The sequence below is a fragment of the Nannobrachium achirus genome (genome assembly GCF_963921795.1).
Source record: "Nannobrachium achirus genome assembly, chromosome: 7".
Classification (NCBI taxonomy): Eukaryota; Metazoa; Chordata; class Actinopteri; order Myctophiformes; family Myctophidae; genus Nannobrachium; species Nannobrachium achirus.
The window spans coordinates 10,756,897-10,774,073 of record NC_137816.1 but is presented as its reverse complement, the minus strand read 5'-3'; the positions used below and the strand labels follow the sequence as shown (position 1 = coordinate 10,774,073).

At 42.8% G+C, this 17,177-nt stretch overlaps 1 protein-coding gene across 15 annotated transcripts in view; it reads right to left on the bottom strand.

Moving 5' to 3' along the window:
* Positions 1-17,177, bottom strand: part of LOC308289046 (uncharacterized protein) — a 60,723-nt gene that overhangs the window by 25,295 nt on the left and 18,251 nt on the right. For 4 of the 15 annotated variants that reach the window (XM_080730588.1, XM_080730581.1, XM_080730583.1 and 1 more), the window contains 27 exons: positions 16,886-17,020; positions 16,269-16,465; positions 15,772-16,018; positions 15,461-15,595; positions 14,833-15,029; positions 14,342-14,588; positions 13,972-14,181; positions 12,432-12,628; positions 11,914-12,160; positions 11,561-11,770; positions 10,991-11,229; positions 9,467-9,713; positions 7,980-8,189; positions 7,410-7,606; positions 6,893-7,139; positions 6,542-6,751; positions 6,112-6,350; positions 5,608-5,854; positions 5,139-5,465; positions 4,571-4,761; positions 4,146-4,317; positions 3,507-3,686; positions 3,125-3,295; positions 2,775-2,924; positions 1,697-1,924; positions 733-953; positions 263-509 (listed from right to left, as the gene is read on the bottom strand). In XM_080730588.1, the coding sequence (XP_080586714.1) occupies positions 263-509; positions 733-953; positions 1,697-1,924; positions 2,775-2,924; positions 3,125-3,295; positions 3,507-3,686; positions 4,146-4,317; positions 4,571-4,761; positions 5,139-5,465; positions 5,608-5,854; positions 6,112-6,350; positions 6,542-6,751; positions 6,893-7,139; positions 7,410-7,606; positions 7,980-8,189; positions 9,467-9,713; positions 10,991-11,229; positions 11,561-11,770; positions 11,914-12,160; positions 12,432-12,628; positions 13,972-14,181; positions 14,342-14,588; positions 14,833-15,029; positions 15,461-15,595; positions 15,772-16,018; positions 16,269-16,465; positions 16,886-17,020 (5,745 nt within the window). The remainder of the gene's footprint in view (positions 1-262; positions 510-732; positions 954-1,696; positions 1,925-2,774; positions 2,925-3,124; positions 3,296-3,506; positions 3,687-4,145; positions 4,318-4,570; positions 4,762-5,138; positions 5,466-5,607; positions 5,855-6,111; positions 6,351-6,541; positions 6,752-6,892; positions 7,140-7,409; positions 7,607-7,979; positions 8,190-9,466; positions 9,714-10,990; positions 11,230-11,560; positions 11,771-11,913; positions 12,161-12,431; positions 12,629-13,971; positions 14,182-14,341; positions 14,589-14,832; positions 15,030-15,460; positions 15,596-15,771; positions 16,019-16,268; positions 16,466-16,885; positions 17,021-17,177) is intronic. The other 11 variants (XM_080730585.1, XM_080730586.1, XM_080730589.1 and 8 more) reach the window with 10 other exon arrangements.

Sequence of the window (17,177 nt, the reverse complement as noted above, 5' to 3'; positions counted from 1 at the left end):
CCAAACACTCCCCGGATGCCAATTCAGAACCTCTGCCCAACATTTTTCACGTGGGCCTGTTCTAGCACCACCATGAGGCAGATCTTTGCTAAAGTCATTTTTTGACAGTACTCCTACAGATTTGTCCAAAAATCATGCAAATCAGTGCATTCATGAGGCTTTCATGGTCGCATTAAGCATTGTGGAAAAGCATATAGGTCACGTTACATCATTTGTAAAGTGACCTATATGGCACAGAAAGGGCCTAATTAAAATATGATACCTTTCTCTGGTGAATCCAAATTCTTGGATTCAAATGTGGGTCTGCCGCACTGTGGTGGACCGTTAGCATCGCTACCTTCCATCTCCTGGCCCTTTCTAGGCCGGCGTTTTACTGGAGACTTCTTCTCCGTGCAAGACCGTGGTTGGCTTTTTGGAGATTGTTGTCCTCCCTTTACTTTAGTTTTAGTTTTTTTAAGGCCAGAGGTCATCGACTGCTGAATGCTCAAAGATGAATCCACCTCTGGTGTCTGAAAAGAACAGGCCCAATAACAGTTAATAAATGGCATTGTGAGATGGGTCAAAATGGTGGAGTCAGCAGGTTGAAGGCCGACCCTTGACAACGTTCAATCCCGAGACCCAATTAATTTACAGGCAGCTCAGAATTAATAGACTAATCAATGATATAAATGATGAACAAATCCTAATTGTTATCTGTCAGAGGTATATATAAAACAATGCCGCTTTAAATACCTGACTGAAAGGTCTATAATTTCCTAGTACCTCTTCTTTGGCTCCAATAGGAGACAATGGGGGTGGGATGGCAGCCAAGGATCTACAGTCTGGTGTGGGGATCACAGAGCCTTCTGGTGTGTCCAATTGTTGTCCCTTCCCCCTCGTTGGCGTCTTAGGTAAGAAACTTTCAGTGGATTCGCTTAAAAGAGAACTGCTGCGAATCAACAGGTCTGATGATTCTGTGGGAAGAGTGGTGGAGATTTCAATCAAAAAGATGTCTATACCTAAACAAAAAGCAATGAATTTCACTCACCCACACATGACCATAATCTATTACTATTTTACTTTCAATGTGCTGGCATCTCCAATGTTCAAGTTAACTTATAGATATTGATAAAACAAAAAAATGTGAAATCAAAGATGCCTCTGGCGGTCATTGTGAATTCATAGAACCAATAGTTGCATGCGCAACTCGTTTCAGTTTTGACTTTTATGGGAAAGATAAATACACAATTGAAGATTCTAAATGCAACTATATATTCCAACAGACATCCAAAAGTAATAAAGTGTCCTACAGTATATGGCACAAAATACCTAATTCTCTCTACCAGGCCGAAGGCAAGGGGAGACTATGTTTTGTACCCTGTCTGTCTGTCCGTCCGTCCGTCCGTGCGTGCGTGCGTGCGTGACCAGCTAATCTCCGGTGCAGTGTGCACAAACACTCCCCGGATGCCAATTCAGAACCTCTGTTCCACGTTTTTCATGTGGGCCTGTTCTAGAGCCACCATGAGGCAGATTTCTTCTAAACTCATTTTTTAACAGTACTCCTACAGATTTGTCCAGAAATCATGCAAATCGGTATATACATGAGGCTTTCGTGGTCGCCTTAAGTATTGTGTAAAAGCATAAAGGTCACGTTACATCATTTGTAAAGTGACCTACATGTATATGGCACAGACAGGGCCTAATTAAAATATGATACCTTTCTTTGGTGAAGCCAAATTCTTGGATTCATCAAACATGGGTCTGCCGCACTGTGGTGGACCGTTGGCATCAGTACCTTCCATCTCCTGGCCCTTTCTAGACCGGTGTTTTACAGGAGACTTCTTTTCCGTGCAAGTCGGTGGTTGGCTTTTTGGAGATTTTTGTCCTCCCTTTGCTTTAGTCTTAGTTTTTTTAAGGCCAGAGGTCATCGATGGTTCTGATGATTCTGTGGGAAGAGTTGTGGGGATTTCCATTAAAAAGTCTGAGGTGTCTATAACAAAATAAAGCAATGACCCTCACCCACATTCACTCACCCACACATATGACAATAATCTATTACTCATCTACTTTCACTGTAAAACACAAAGTAAATATGCTATAAGTAGCATGTGAGGGGTCAAACTAGTTTTTTTCATGATGCTGAATCCATTGCAAGCATTTGTTTTGCACGAAAAACATTCTGTTGGCTACAAATGGCCCCTACAAAACGGTGAAAAGTGATGATTCATCACTAAACCATTGTTTTGTGGATCCGCTTTTAGCCCAAGGAATGTTTTTCTGGATGCCAATTCAGAACCTCTGCCCCACATTTTTCACGTGTGCCTGTTCTGGCGCCACCATGAGGCAGATTTTTGCTAATCACATTTTTTGACAGTAATCCTACAGATCCTACAGAAATCACAAATTGGTACTGTATTCAAATTGGTAGACTGTATTTCTACAGTCACATGATCGACATGGATCTGTCCCATTTTCCATATTCCATCCTGATTGGCCAAAATTGGCTTCGAGTTTGCAGGATTCGTCCGTTTTGAACAAAATGCTGCAAATCATGAAAGCGGTTCTGATGATTTTCGTGAAATTGTGCAAGCCAATTCCCAATAGGCCAAGGAAGAGATTCCACTTTACAAATCAGCCTCATGGTGGCGCTATAACAGGCAGATTCCTGTTTTACCTATAATTCTACTGATCGATGTAAAACTTTGTATGTGCAATCCCTAGAGGCCAAGGAAAAACCTTTGCCCTGCATTTTTTTTAAATCTGGAATAACACTGCTTCTAGTTAAAATATGATACCTTTTTCTGGTGAATCCAAATTCTTGGATTCAAACATGGGTTTGGCGCAATGTGGTGAACCGTTGGCATCGCTACCCTCCATCTCCTGGCCCTTTCTATGCCGGCGTTTGGCTGGAAGCTTCTCCCTTGTGTGCAGCTTGAGGCGACGCCCTATGTGTAATTCGTTTTAAGGACAAAAAACAATTATAAACCCAATGATTTCATCTGCAAAACAATGCAGCTTGCAAAGTGAAAGAAGTAACACCCTATCCACTTACATGTGATGTCCTGCATAAAATAACAGACCAGTTGTTTACATGCTTTGATCCTACTCTGAGTGTGCTTTGTTTTGGACCTGGCAGTATACTCACCAGGGTGCTGGGTGCTGAAGTGATGGGTTACCAGGTACCTCCGGCTAGAGGCGAAGCTGCATAGGTCACATTTGAAGGGCTTCTCCCCTGTGTGCATTCTGAGGTGACGTCCCAGAGTTCCAATCTGTGTGAACGACTTACCACACAGGTTACACTTATTTGGACGTTCTCCTGGGGGGCAAAGAGCAGATCAGAAATATATACATGAGGCTTTCATAATCACGTAAAATTTAGCAGAAAGGCATATAGGTCACTTCATTTGTAACGTGACCTATATGGCACAGTACACCTAAATAAAATAGGATAGCTTTCTCTGGTGAATCCAAATTCTTGGATTCAAACATGGGTCTGCCGCACTGTGGTGGACCGTTAGCATCAGTACCTTTCATCTCCTGGCCCTTTCTAGGCCGGCGTTTTACAGGAGACTTCTTTTCCGTGCAAGTCCGTGGTTGGCCTTTTGGAGATTTTTGTCCTGCCTTTGCTTTAGTCTTAGATTTTTGTCCTCTCTTTGCTTTAGTCTTAGTTATTTTAAGGCCAGAGGTCATCGACGGTTCTGATGATTCTGTGGGAAGAGTTGTGGGGATTTCCATTAAAAAGTCTGAGGTGTATATAACAAAACAAAGCAATGACCCTCACCCACATTCACTCACCCACACATATGACAATAATCTATTACTCATCTACTTTCACTGTATTGGCATCTCCAATGTTCAACTTTTAGATCTTGTTAGAATATCAAAATAACAATGTGAAATCAAAAATGCCCTCTGGCAGTCTTCGGGAATTCATAGGACCTTAGTTGCATGCACAACTTGTTTCGGTTTTGACTTTTATGGGAAAGATAAATGCACTTGAAGATTCTAAATGCAACTACATAGTCTAACAGACATCCTAACGTAATAAAGTGACCTATACAGGCACAAAATTCCTAATTAAAATATGATACCTTTCTCTGGCAAATCTAAATTCCTAGATTCAAAAATGGGTCTGCTGCAATGTGGTGGAACATTGGCATCGCTACCTTCCATCTCCTGGCCCTTTCTAGGCCGGCGTTTTACTGGAGACTTCTTTTCCGTGCAAGTCCGTGGTTGGCCTTTAGGAGATTTTTGTGTTCCCTTTGCTTTAGTCTTAGTTTTTTTAAGGCCAGAGGTCATCGACCGCTGAATGCTCAAAGATGAATCCACCTCTGGTGTCTGAAAAGAACAGGCCCAATAACAGTTACTAAATGGCATTGTGAAATGGGTCAAAATGGCGGTGTGAGCAGGTTGAAGGCAGACCCTTGACAACTTTCAATCTGGAGACCCGATTAATTTACAGGCAGTTCAGAATCAATAGACTAATCAATGATATAAATTATGAAGAAATCCTAATTGTTAACTGTAGGAGGTGTGTATAAAACAATGCCGCTTTAAATACCTGACTGAAAGGTCTATAATTTCCTAGTACCTGTTCTTTGGATTCAATAGGAGACAATGGGGGTGGGATGGCAGCCAGGGAACTACAGTCTGGTGTGGAGTTCACAGAGGCTTCTGGTGTGTCCAATTGTTGTCCCTCCCCTCTCGTTGGCGTCTTTGTTAAGAAACTTTCAGTGGATTCGCTTAAAAGAGAACTACTGCAAATAAACGGTTCTGATGATTCTGTGGGAAGAGTGGAGATTTCCATTAAAAAGTCTGAGGTGTCTATAACAAAATAAAGCAACGAATTCAGTCACCCAAACATATGACAATAATCTATTACTCATCTACTTTCACTGTGCTGGCATCTCCAATGTTCAACTTTTAGATCTTGTTAAAATATCAAAATAACCATGTGAAATCAAAAATGCCCTCGGACAGTCTTCGGGAATTCATAGGACCTTAGTTGCATGCGCAACTTGTTTCAGTTTTGACTTTTATGGGAAAGATAAATGCACACTTGGAAGATTCTAAATGCAACTACATAGTCTAACCGACATCCATTCCAAATGTAATAAAGTGACCTATAAAGCACAGAACGCCTAATTAAAATATGATACCTTTCTCTGGTGAATCCAAATTCCTAGATTCAAACATGGGTCTGCTGCCCAGTGGTGGAACGTTGGCATCGCTACCTTCCATCTCCTGGCACTTCTTTCTAGGCCGGCCTCTGGCTGGAGTCTTCTCCCTTGTGTGCAGCTTGAGGTGACGTTCCAGGTTTCCCTTCTGTGCGAACGACTTACCACACTGGTTACACTTTGGACGTCCTTTCTTTCTAGGCCAGCCTCTGGCTGGAGTCTTCTCCCTTGTGTGCAGCTTGAGGTGACGTACCAGGTTTCCCTTCTGTGCGAACGACTTACCACACTGGTTACACTTTGGACGTCCTCCTGGGAGGCAAAGATCAGAACAGAAATATATACACAAGGCTTTCATAATCGCGGAAAGTATCGTGGAAAAGCATATAGGTCACTTTAAATCATTTGTAAAGTGACCTATATTGCAGAGAACACCTAATTAAAATATGATTACCTTTCTCTGGTGAATCCAAATTCTTGGATTCAAACATGGGTCTGCTGCCCAGTGGTGGACCGTTGGCATCACTACCTTCCATCTCCTGGCCCTTTCTATGCTGGCGTTTGACTGGAGACTTCTTTTCCGTACAAGTCCGTGGTTGGCCTTCAGGAGATTTTTGTCTTCCCTTTGCTTTAGTCTTAGTATTTTTAAGGCCAGAGGTCGTTGACCGCTGAATGCTCAAAGATGAATCCACCTCTGGTGTCTGAAAAGAACAGGCCCAATAACAGTTACTAATGGCATTGTGAGACTGATGGGTTAAAAAATATGGAGTGAGCAGGTTGGCGGCCAACCCTTACCAACTTTCAATCCCAAGACCCAATTAATTTACAGGCAGCTCAGAATTAATAGACTAATCAATGATATAAATTATGAAGAAATCCTAATTGTTATCTGAAGGAGGTATGTATAAAACAATGCCGCTTTAAATACCTGACTGAAAGGTCTATAATTTCCTAGTACCTGTTCTTTGGCTCCGATAGGAGACAATGAAATAGGGGGTGGGATGGCAGCCAAGGATCTACAGTCTGGTGTGGAGTTCACAGAGGCTTCTGGTGTGTCCCATGGTTGTCCCTCCCCTCTCGTTGGCGTCAGTGGTAATAAACTTTCAGTGGATTCGCTTAAAAGAGAACTGCTGCGTATCAACAGGTCTGATGATTCTGTGGGAAGAGTGGTGGAGATTTCCATCAAGTCTGAGATGTCTAACAAAGCAAAAAGCAATGAATTTCACTCACCCACCCATATGACCATAATTAATCTATTACTCATTTATCGTTTCAGTTTTGACTTTTATGAGAAAGATAAATACACACTTGAAGGTTCTAAATGCAACTAAGCGTAATAAAGTGACCTACATGTATATGGCAGAGAATTCCTAATTAAAATATGATACCTTTCTCTGGCAAATCCAAATTCCTAGATTCAAACATGGATCTGCTGCACTGTGGTGGAACGTTGGCATCGCTACCTTCCATCTCCTGGCCCTTTCTATGCCGGCGTTTGGCTGAAAGCTTCTCCCTTGTGTGCACCTTGAGGTGACGTACCAGGTTTACCTTCCGTGTGAACGACTTACCACACTGGTTGCACTGAAATTGAGGTTCTCCTGGGAGGCAAAAAGCAGAACAGATATATATACATGAGGATTTTATCATCGCTTAAAGTATCGCAGAAAAGCATATAGGTCACTTTACATCATTTGTAAAGTGACCTATATGGCAGAGAACACCCAATTAAAAGATGATACCTTTCTCTGGAGAATCCAAATTCTTGGATTCAAACATGGGTCTGCTGTCCAGTGGTGGACCATTAGCATCACTACCTTCCATCTCCTGGCCCTTTCTATGCTGGCGTTTGACTGGAGACTTCTTTTCCGTACAAGTCTGTGGTTGGCCTTTTGGAGATTTTTGTGTTGCCTTTGCTTTAGTCTTAGTATGTTTAAGGCCAGAGGTCGTCAACCGCTGAATGCTCAAAGATGAATCCACCTCTGGTGTCTGAAAAGAACAGGCCCAATAACAGTTATTAAATGGCATTGTGAGACTGATGGGTTAAAACAAGGTTGAGTGAGCAGGTTGGTGGCCGACCCTTACCAACTTTCAATCCCAAGACCCAATTAATTTACAGGCAGTTAGAAGACTTAAACAAAATCAAAAGACTAATCAATTAAATAAATTAAGAGCAAATGCTAATCGTTATCTGTAGGGGGCATGTATAAAACAATGCAGCTTAAATACCTGACTGAAAGCTCTATAATTTCCTAGTACCTGTTCTTTGGATTCAATTGGAGACAATGAAATAGGGGGCGGGATGGCAGCCAAGGATCTACAGTCTGGTGTGGAGTTCACAGAGCCTTCTGGTGTGTCCCATGGTTGTCCTTCCCCTCTCGTTGGTGTCTTTGGTAAGAAACTTTCAGTGGATTCGCTTAAAAGAGAACTGCTGCGTATCAACAGGTCTGATGATTCTGTGGGAAGAGTGGTGGAGATTTCCATCAAGTCTGAGATGTCTAACAAAACAAAAAGCAATGAATTTCACTCACCCACCCATGTGACCATAATTAATCTATTACTCATTTATGTTCACTGTGCCTGCATGTGCGAAATCTCCAATGTTCAACTTAACTTTTAGATATTGTTGAATCAAAATAACCATGTATAATCAAAGATGCCCTCTGGTAGTCATCGGGAATTCATAGAACCTTAGTTGCATGCGCAACTCGTTTCAGTTTTGACTTTTATGAGAAAGATAAATACACACTTGAAGATTCTAAATGCAACTAAACAAAATAAAGTGACCTACATGTATATGGCAGAGAATTCCTAATTAAAATATGGTACCTTTCTTTGGCAAATCCAAATTCTTAGATTCAAAAATGGATCTGCTGCACTGTGGTGGAACGTTGGCATCACTACCTTCCATCTCCTGGCCCTTTCTATGCCGGTGTTTGGCTGGAGGCTTCTCCCTTGTGTGCAGCTTGAGGTGAGATACCAGGGTTTTCTTGTGAGAGTACGCCTTACCACACTGGTTGCACTGAAATGGACGTTCTCCTGAGGGGGGAGGGGGGGGGCAAAGAGCAGAACAGAAACATAAGGCGCTTTTCCACTGCAAGGTGGAACCAGAACTTTCAGGAACCAGAACCTATTTTTTTGGTTCTGGTTTTGTTTCCATTGCGAACGGCCCGGTTCCAGACAAGGTTCCTGGAACCTCCTGGAACCTTTTTTAGGTCCTGCTCCTGAGGTAGAACTAAACTTGAGTTCTGGGAACCTATGGGCGGGGCTAGCAGCGCTCCTGCTCTCGATTGGTCGAGCGGAGGTAACGACACCGAGGAGAAATCTCTCACAACACAACAGCGTCATTTTTAAAATCCTATTCCGAGAGACAGAAACACAGAAACACTATGGACACGACGCCAGACGACAGCCACGACACATTGGTCAAGTGAATTTGATGATACAGGCTCTTATTTGTGTCTGGGCGGGAGAAGAAAATATCCAGAAGGAGCTAGAAGCATCCGTTGTAAATGAAAGGATTTTCAAACAAATTCCGTCGCCGTCGTCTTTCTGAAATGGGCGTCGAGTGCACAAGCAGACAGACACGGTGCCAAGCAAAAATAAAGAAAATGTACGTCGATAGACCGACAACAAACTAAAACAGTGGAGATAAGCATTTCTACATTCGCCCGTCCATTGGTGACTCGAGTCAGCACTCAGCAGCCGAGCCGTGTGCTGTGTTCAGGACACGCCTGCTTCGTATCGTGTGTGTGTGTGTGTGTGTGTGTGTGTGTGTGTGTGTGTGTGTGTGTGTGTGTGTGTGTGTGTGTGTGTGTGCGTGCGTGAGAGAGAGAGAGACACGCTTTTTTTCTCCCTAGAGCAAAGGCAGCGTACCAGCTCAGTACAGTTAGCAGCTTGTTTGAACGTTCTATTGTTTTTTATTTTATTTTTATATCCATTAAGTAGTAACTAAAGACGTATTTCTTACATACAGCTGTTATTTTAGATTTTAGATTCCCGAATGTGCTGCTGTTCAAATGACCAGCTGTTTTGTCTCAGCCAAATCAGGCTGACCAGTTGAGCTTCCCGGTTGGGTCTGGTTATATGGAAACAAAAGCAGAACTTGGTTCTGGAACTTCACAGGTTCTTGAAGGTTCTTGGTTCTGGAAAGTTCAGGTTCTAGTTCTGGGTTGGCCCTGCAGTGGAAATACGCCTATATACAGTACATGAGGCTTTCATCATCGCTTAAAGTATCGCAGAAAAGCATATAGGTCACTTTACATCATTTGTAAAGTGACCTATATGGCAGAGAACACCTAATTAAAATATGATACCTTTCTCTGGAGAATCCAAATTCTTGGATTCAAACATGGGTCTGCTGCCCAGTGGTGGACCATTGGCATCACTACCTTCCATCTCCTGGCCCTTTCTATGCTGGCGTTTGACTGGAGACTTCTTTTCCGTACAAGTCCGTGGTTGGCCTTTGGGAGATTTTTGTCTTCCCTTTGCTTTAGTCTTAGTATGTTTAAGGCCAGAGGTCGTTGACTGCTGGATGCTCAAAGATGAATCCACCTCTGGTTTCTGAAAAGAACAGGCCCAATAACAGTTACTAAATGGCATTGTGAGACTGATGGGTTAAAAAAAAGGTGGAGTGAGCAGGTTGGCGGCAGACCCTTACCAACTTTCAATCCCAAGACCCAATTAATTCACAGGCAGTTAGAAGACTTAAACAAAATCAAAAGATTTATCAATTAAATAAATTAAGAGCAAATCCTAATTGTTATCTGTAGGGGGCATGTATAAAATAAAAATCAAACCTCGGTTTGAAGTGGAGCGGTGAATCTGAGCAGCTATACCCTGTGTGTGTGTGTGTGTGTGTGTGTGTGTGTGTGTGTGTGTGTGTGATGCGTGAATGTGTGAGTGAGTGGTAAGTGTGCCTGGCCTGCACAAAACAGCGCCCCTCCTTTAACTAGTGTGTTGTGTGTGGCCACTCAAGGTATTGCCAGGCTACGGACGGACGGACGGACACGGCCAGCCAGCCACCCACATACCCACGGACATACCTGTCTATTGGGAGCGCTTTCACCGCTCCAAAAATGCAGCTTAAATGAGAGAGGGCGAGATCATTTAGCGACCTACAACCAGGTTGCAACGTGGTCGGTAGTTTTCAGCGACCGGGCCGTTAAATCACCGACCGAGCCGCTAAAGCGTCCGACCGGGTCGCTAAATCATCAACCGTGCCGCTAAAGCGAGCGACCGGGTCGCTAAATCGAACGACCAGGACGCTAAATCCACGGACTGGGTCGATAAATGCACCAACCGGGACGCTAAATCCACGGACCGGGTCGCTAAATCCACCAACCGGGTAGCTAAATCCACGACTGGGTAGGTAAATCCACCGACCGGTGGTCGCTTATCCACCGAACACCGGGCTACTAACCCTAACCCTAACCCTAACCTCAGAAACCTTACCTCAGTAGGCTAACCTGCCAACGCAACCTCCGGACCGGGTCGCTAAATCACCGACCGCGCCGCTAAAGCGAGCGACCGGGTCACTAAATCGACCGACTGGGGCGCAAAATCTTCCGACCGGGTCGCTATATGTACCAAGCGGGTCGCTAAATCTACCGACCTAAAACTGCAGGCAGGTCTGTAGATTTAGCGACCGGGTCGGTCGATTTAGCTGCGCGGTCGGTGATTTACCGGGCCGGTCGGTTGATTTAGCGACCCGGTCGCTCGATTTAGCGACCCGGTCGCTGAAAACTACCGACCACGTTGCGACCCGGTTGTAGGTCGCTAAATGATCTCGCTCTTACTGGCTTAAATACCTGACTGAAAGCTCTATAATTTCCTAGTACCTGTTCTTTGGATTCAATTGGAGACAATGAAATAGGGGGCGGGATGGCAGCCAAGGATCTACAGTCTGGTGTGGAGTTCACAGAGCCTTCTGGTGTGTCCTGTGGTTGTCCCTCCCCTCTCGTTGGCGTCTTTGGTAATAAACTTTCAGTGGATTTGCTTAAAAGAGAACTGCTGCGTATCAACAGGTCTGATGATTCTATGGGAAGAGTGGTGGAGATTTCCATCAAGTCTGAGATGTCTAACAAAACAAAAAGCAATGAATTTCACTCACCCACCCATATGACCATAATTAATCTATTACTCATTTACAGTCACTGTGCCTGCATGTGCGAAATCTCCAAAGTTCAACTTAACTTTTAGATATTGTTAAATAAAAATAACCATGTATAATCAAAGATGCCCTCTGGTAGTCATCGGGAATTCATAGAACCTTAGTTGCATGCGCAACTCGTTTCAGTTTTGACTTTTATGAGAAAGATGAATACACACTTGAAGATTCTAAATGCAACTAAACGTAATAAAGTGACCTACATGTATATGGCAGAGAATTCCTAATTAAAATATGATACCTTTCTCTGACAAATCCAAATTCTTAGATTCAAACATGGGTCTGCTGCACTGTGGTGGAACGTTGGCATCGCTACCTTCCATCTCCTGGCCCTTTCTATGCCGGCGTTTGACTGGAGGCTTCTCCCTTGTGTGCACCTTGAGGTGAAGTACCAGGTTTACCTTCCGTGTGAACGCCTTAACACACTGGTTGCACTGAAATTGAGGTTCTCCTGGGAGGCAAAAAGCAGAACAGATATATATACACATGAGGATTTCATCATTGCTTAAAGTATTGCAGGAAAGCATATAAGTCACTTTACATCATTTGTAAAGTGACCTATATAACAGCGAACACCCAATTAAAATATGATACCTTTCTCTGGAGAATCCAAATTCTTGGATTCAAACATGGGTCTGCTGTCCAGTGGTGGACCATTGGCATCACTACCTTCCATCTCCTGGCTTTTTCTATGCTGGTGTTTGACTGGAGACTTCTTTTCCGTACAAGTCTGTGGTTGGCCTTTTGGAGATTTTTGTGTTGCCTTTGCTTTAGTCTTAGTATGTTTAAGGCCAGAGGTCGTCAACCGCTGAATGCTCAAGGATGAATCCACCTCTGGTGTCTGAAAAGAACAGGCCCAATAACAGTTATTAAATGGTATTGTGAGACTGATGGGTTAAAAAAAGGTGGAGTGAGCAGGTTGGTGGCCGACCCTTACCAACTTTCAATCCCAAGACCCAATTCATTTACAGGCAGTTAGAAGACTTAAAACAAAATCAAAAGACTAATCAATGAAATAAATTAAGAGCAAATCCTAATCATTATCTGTAGGGGGCATGTATAAAACAATGCAGCTTAAATACCTGACTGAAAGCTCTATTATTTCCTAGTACCTGTTCTTTGGCTCCAATAGGAGACAATGAGATAGGGGGTTGGATTGCAGCCAAGGATCTACAGTCTGGTGTGGAGTTCACAGAGGCTTCTGGTGTGTCCCATGGTTGTCCTTCCCCTCTCGTTGGAGTCTTTGGTAAGAAACTTTCAGTGGATTTGCTTAAAAGAGAACGGCTGTGAATCAACGGGTCTGATGATTCTGTGGGAAGAGTGGTGGAGATTTCCATCAAAAGTCTGAGATGTCTAACAAAACAAAAAGCAATGAATTTCACTCACCCACAGGACCCTAATCTATTACTCATTTACATTCACTGTGCCTGCATGTGCGAAATCTCCAATGTTCAACTTAACTTTTAGATATTTTTAAAACAAAATAACCATGTATAATCAAAGATGTCCTCTGGCAGTCATCAGGAATTCATAGAATGCACAACTCGTTTCAGTTTTGACCTTTATGGGACATATTGACATAAAAACTGTCCCTTTGATGTCAGTATTTTCTAGTCAAAATACTGTGGTCGATTAAAGGGGGTACTTGGATTCAGCCATCAGGAAAAGGGGGTACTGAAGCCCCAAAAGTCTGAGAACCACCGTTTTAAATATTGTTAAAACATCAAAATAACCATGTGAAATCAAAGATGCCCTCTTGCGGTCATCGTGAATTCATAGAACCTTAATACACACTTGAAGAATCTTGATGCAACTACATTTTGTTACTATATTTATTGCTATTATTATTCTTGTACTTTTCCATGCATGGTTCTGATATAATGTATTTTTCTCTTGCAGCTGAGGCAGCTGAACACAGGAGGACGCTCTTGTCTTCGTTTGTGTCTTTGGTCGTTGCCATGGAGATGGAAACAGCCATCCGGAAGGGGATTGGCCAACCTATCAGAGCGCTCCGTACCCATTGGCCACGTCCACAGACACTGTGGGGATTTGTTTGCTATAACATAAAAGCTCAGTCTAGTATTTACCTTGGTGGAGAGAACTTGTCACCTAAAGTGAGAGAGGAGCTCACTCGCCTCTCTTCTCTCCCCCTTGGGCTCATTTTCCTTTTCTCCCTTCGGAAAGGAGACGGTCTTCTAATTGAGTTTGATTAGTTTGAGTTCGATTTGTATTGCGTTCTACTTAATAGCCCTGACTTTACAATTATTTTCTCTATTGGTTGAACCTTTGGGATTTACTTTACTATCTTTGATTTCTTAAGTGAGTTATCCAGCTGACCTTGACATCATTGTATATAATATTGTACTTCCTAACTATTGACCACAAATCTATAACATCTATTTTTGTAAAACAACTTAATATCATATGATATCTATTGTATTGTTCTGCAGAGCTTTTTGTACAACGAACATCATTGGTTTAACGAAAACAAAATAGACCTTGTAAAACATCTTTGTAACTTTTGCAAGTCAACTGGTGTCCGTTTTAAATATGTTAGGACTTTTGACCCATGGTTTAAAGGGTCGTAACACAGACATCCAAACATAATTAAGTGACCCATATGGCAGAGAATTCCTAATTAAAATACGATACCTTTCTCTGGCGAATCTGAATTCTTAGATTCAAACATGGGTCTGTCGCATTGTGGTGGACCGTTGGCATCGCTACCTTCCATCTCCTGGCCATTTTTATGCTGGTGTTTGGCTGGAGGCTTCTCCCCTGTGTGCAGCTTGAGGTGAGATACCAGGGTTTTCTTGTGAGAGTACGCCTTACCACACTGGTTGCATTGAAATTGACGTTCTCCTGGGGGGAAGCAAAGAGCAGAACAGAAATATATACATGAGGATTTTATGATAGCTTAAAGTATCTTGGAAAAGCATATAGGTAATTTACGGTAACATCATTTGTAAAGTGACCAACACTTCATCCACAAAGTGACCTATATTAATTAAAATATGATCACCTTTCTTTGGAGAATCCAAATTCTTGGTTTCAAACATGGATCTGCCGCACTGTGGTGGACCGTTGGCATCGCTACCTTCCATCTCCTGGCCCTTTCTAGGCCGGCGTTTTACTGGAGACCTCTCTTCCATGCAAGTCTGTGGTTGGCCTTTTGGAGATTTTTGTGATCCCTTTGCTTTAGTCTTAGTTTTTTTAAGGCCAGAGGTTGTTGACTGCTGGATGCTCAAAGATGAATCCACCTCTGGTGTCTGAAAAGAACAGGCCCAATAACAGTTACTAAATGGCATTGTGAGACTGATGGGTTAAAAAAGGCTTTTCAACTTTCAATCCCAAGACCCAATTAATTTACAGGCAGTTAGAAGACTTAAAACAAAATCAAAAGACTAATCAATGAAATAAATTAAGAGCAAATCCTAATCGTTATCTGTAGGGGGCATGTATAAAACAATGCAGCTTAAATATCTGACTGAAAGCTCTATTATTTCCTAGTACCTGTTCTTTGGCTCCAATAGGAGACAATGAAATAGGGGGTGGGATGGCAGCCAAGGATCTACAGTCTGGTGTGGAGTTCACAGAGGCTTCTGGTGTGTCCCATGGTTGTCCCTCCCCTCTCGTTGGTGTCTTTGGTAAGAAACTTTCAGTGGATTCGCTTAAAAGAGAACTGCTGTGTATCAACGGGTCTGATGATTCTGTGGGAAGAGTGGTGGAGATTTCTATCAAAAGGGCTGAGATGTCTAAAACAAAACAAAAAGCAATGAATTTCAATCACCCACACATATGACCATAATCTAAAGGCATGTTTTCACTACAGTTCCGGAATTTTTCCTGCAAAATAATTAGCATAATAATTTTCAACTTGCCGAGAGTTTTGTTTTTTGGGTGTTTTCACATGCCCCCATTGGCAGCAAAAATGCTGGCATAGCCATAAAATACCTCGTATTCACTAAACCATTGTCAAGGTATGAGTCCGTGTTGCCAGACTTTGCGAGAGAAATAAGCAACCAGGTGTACGAAAATAAGCCCCAAAATGTGATTATTATGAAACCCTTCTCTGGCAAATCCAAATTCTTAGATTCAAAAATGGGTCTGCTGCACTGTGGTGGAACGTTGGCATCGCTACCTTCCATCTCCTGGCCCTTTCTATGCCGGTGTTTGGCTGGAGGCTTCTCCCCTGTGTGCACCTTGAGGTGAGATACCAGGGTTTGCTTGTGAGAGTACGCCTTACCACACTGGTTGCACTGAAATGGACGTTCTCCTGAGGGGGGGAGGAGGGGGGGGGGGGCAAAGAGCAGAACAGAAACATATACATGAGGATTTTATGATAGCTTAAAGTATCGTGGAAAAGCATATAGGTAATTTACGGTAACATCATTTGTAAAGTGACCAACGCTTCATCCACAAAGTGACCTACATTAATTAAAATATGATTACCTTTCTTTGGAGAATCCAAATTCTTGGTTTCAAACATGGATCTGCCGCACTGTGGTGGACCGTTGGCATCGCTACCTTCCATCTCCTGGCCCTTTCTAGGCCGGCGTTTTACTGGAGACTTCTCTTCCATGCAAGTCTGTGGTTGGCCTTTTGGAGATTTTTGTGATCCCTTTGCTTTAGTCTTAGTATTTTTAAGGCCAGAGGTTGTTGACTGCTGGATGCTCAAAGACGAATCCACCTCTGGTGTCTGAAAAGAACAGGCCCAATAACAGTTACTAAATGGCATTGTGAGACTGATGGGTTAAAAAAGGCAGACCCTTACCAACTTTCAATCCCAAGACCCAATTCATTTACAGGCAGTTAGAAGACTTAAAACAAAATCAAAAGACTTATCAATGAAATAAATTAAGAGCAAATCCTAATCGTTATCTGTAGGGGGCATGTATAAAACAATGCAGCTTAAATATCTGACTGAAAGGTCTATAATTTCCTAGTACCTGTTCTTTGGCTCCAATAGGAGACAATGAGATAGGGGGTGGGATGGCAGCCAAGGATCTACAGTCTGGTGTGGAGTTCACAGAGGCTTCTGGTGTGTTCCATGGTTGTCCTTCCCCTCTCGTTGGTGTCTTTGGTAAGAAACCTTCAGTGGATTCGCTTAAAAGAGAACTGCTGTGTATCAACGGGTCTGATGATTCTGTGGGAAGAGTGGTGGAGATTTCTATCAAAAGGGCTGAGATGTCTATAACAAAACAAAGAGCAATTAATTTCAATCACCCACACATATGACCATAATCTAAAGGCATGTTTTCACTAGAGTTCCGGAATTTTTCCTGCAAAATAATTAGCATAATCATTTTCAACTTGCCGAGAGTTTTGTTTTTGGGTGTTTTCACATGCCCTCATTGGCAGCAAAAATGCTGGCATAGCCATAAAATACCTCGTATTCACTAAGCCATTGTCAAGGTATGAGTCCTGGTTGCTTGAGAAATAAGCAACGAGGTGTACGAAAATAAGCCCCAAAAAGTGATTATTATGAAACCCTTCTCTGGCAAATCCAAATTCTTAGATTCAAAAATGGGTCTGCTGCACTGTGGTGGAACGTTGGCATCGCTACCTTCCATCTCCTGGCCCTTTCTATGCCGGTGTTTGGCTGGAGGCTTCTCCCCTGTGTGCACCTTGAGGTGAGAAACCAGGGTTTGCTTGTGAGAGTACGCCTTACCACACTGGTTGCACTGAAATTGACGTTGTCCTGAGGGGGGAGGGGGGGGCAAGAGCAGAACAGAAATATATACATGAGGCTTTCATAATTGCGTATAGCTGAAAAGCATATAGGTCACTTTATATAATTTGTAAAGTAACCTATATGGCAAAGAACACCCAATTAAAATATGTCACATTTTCTCTGG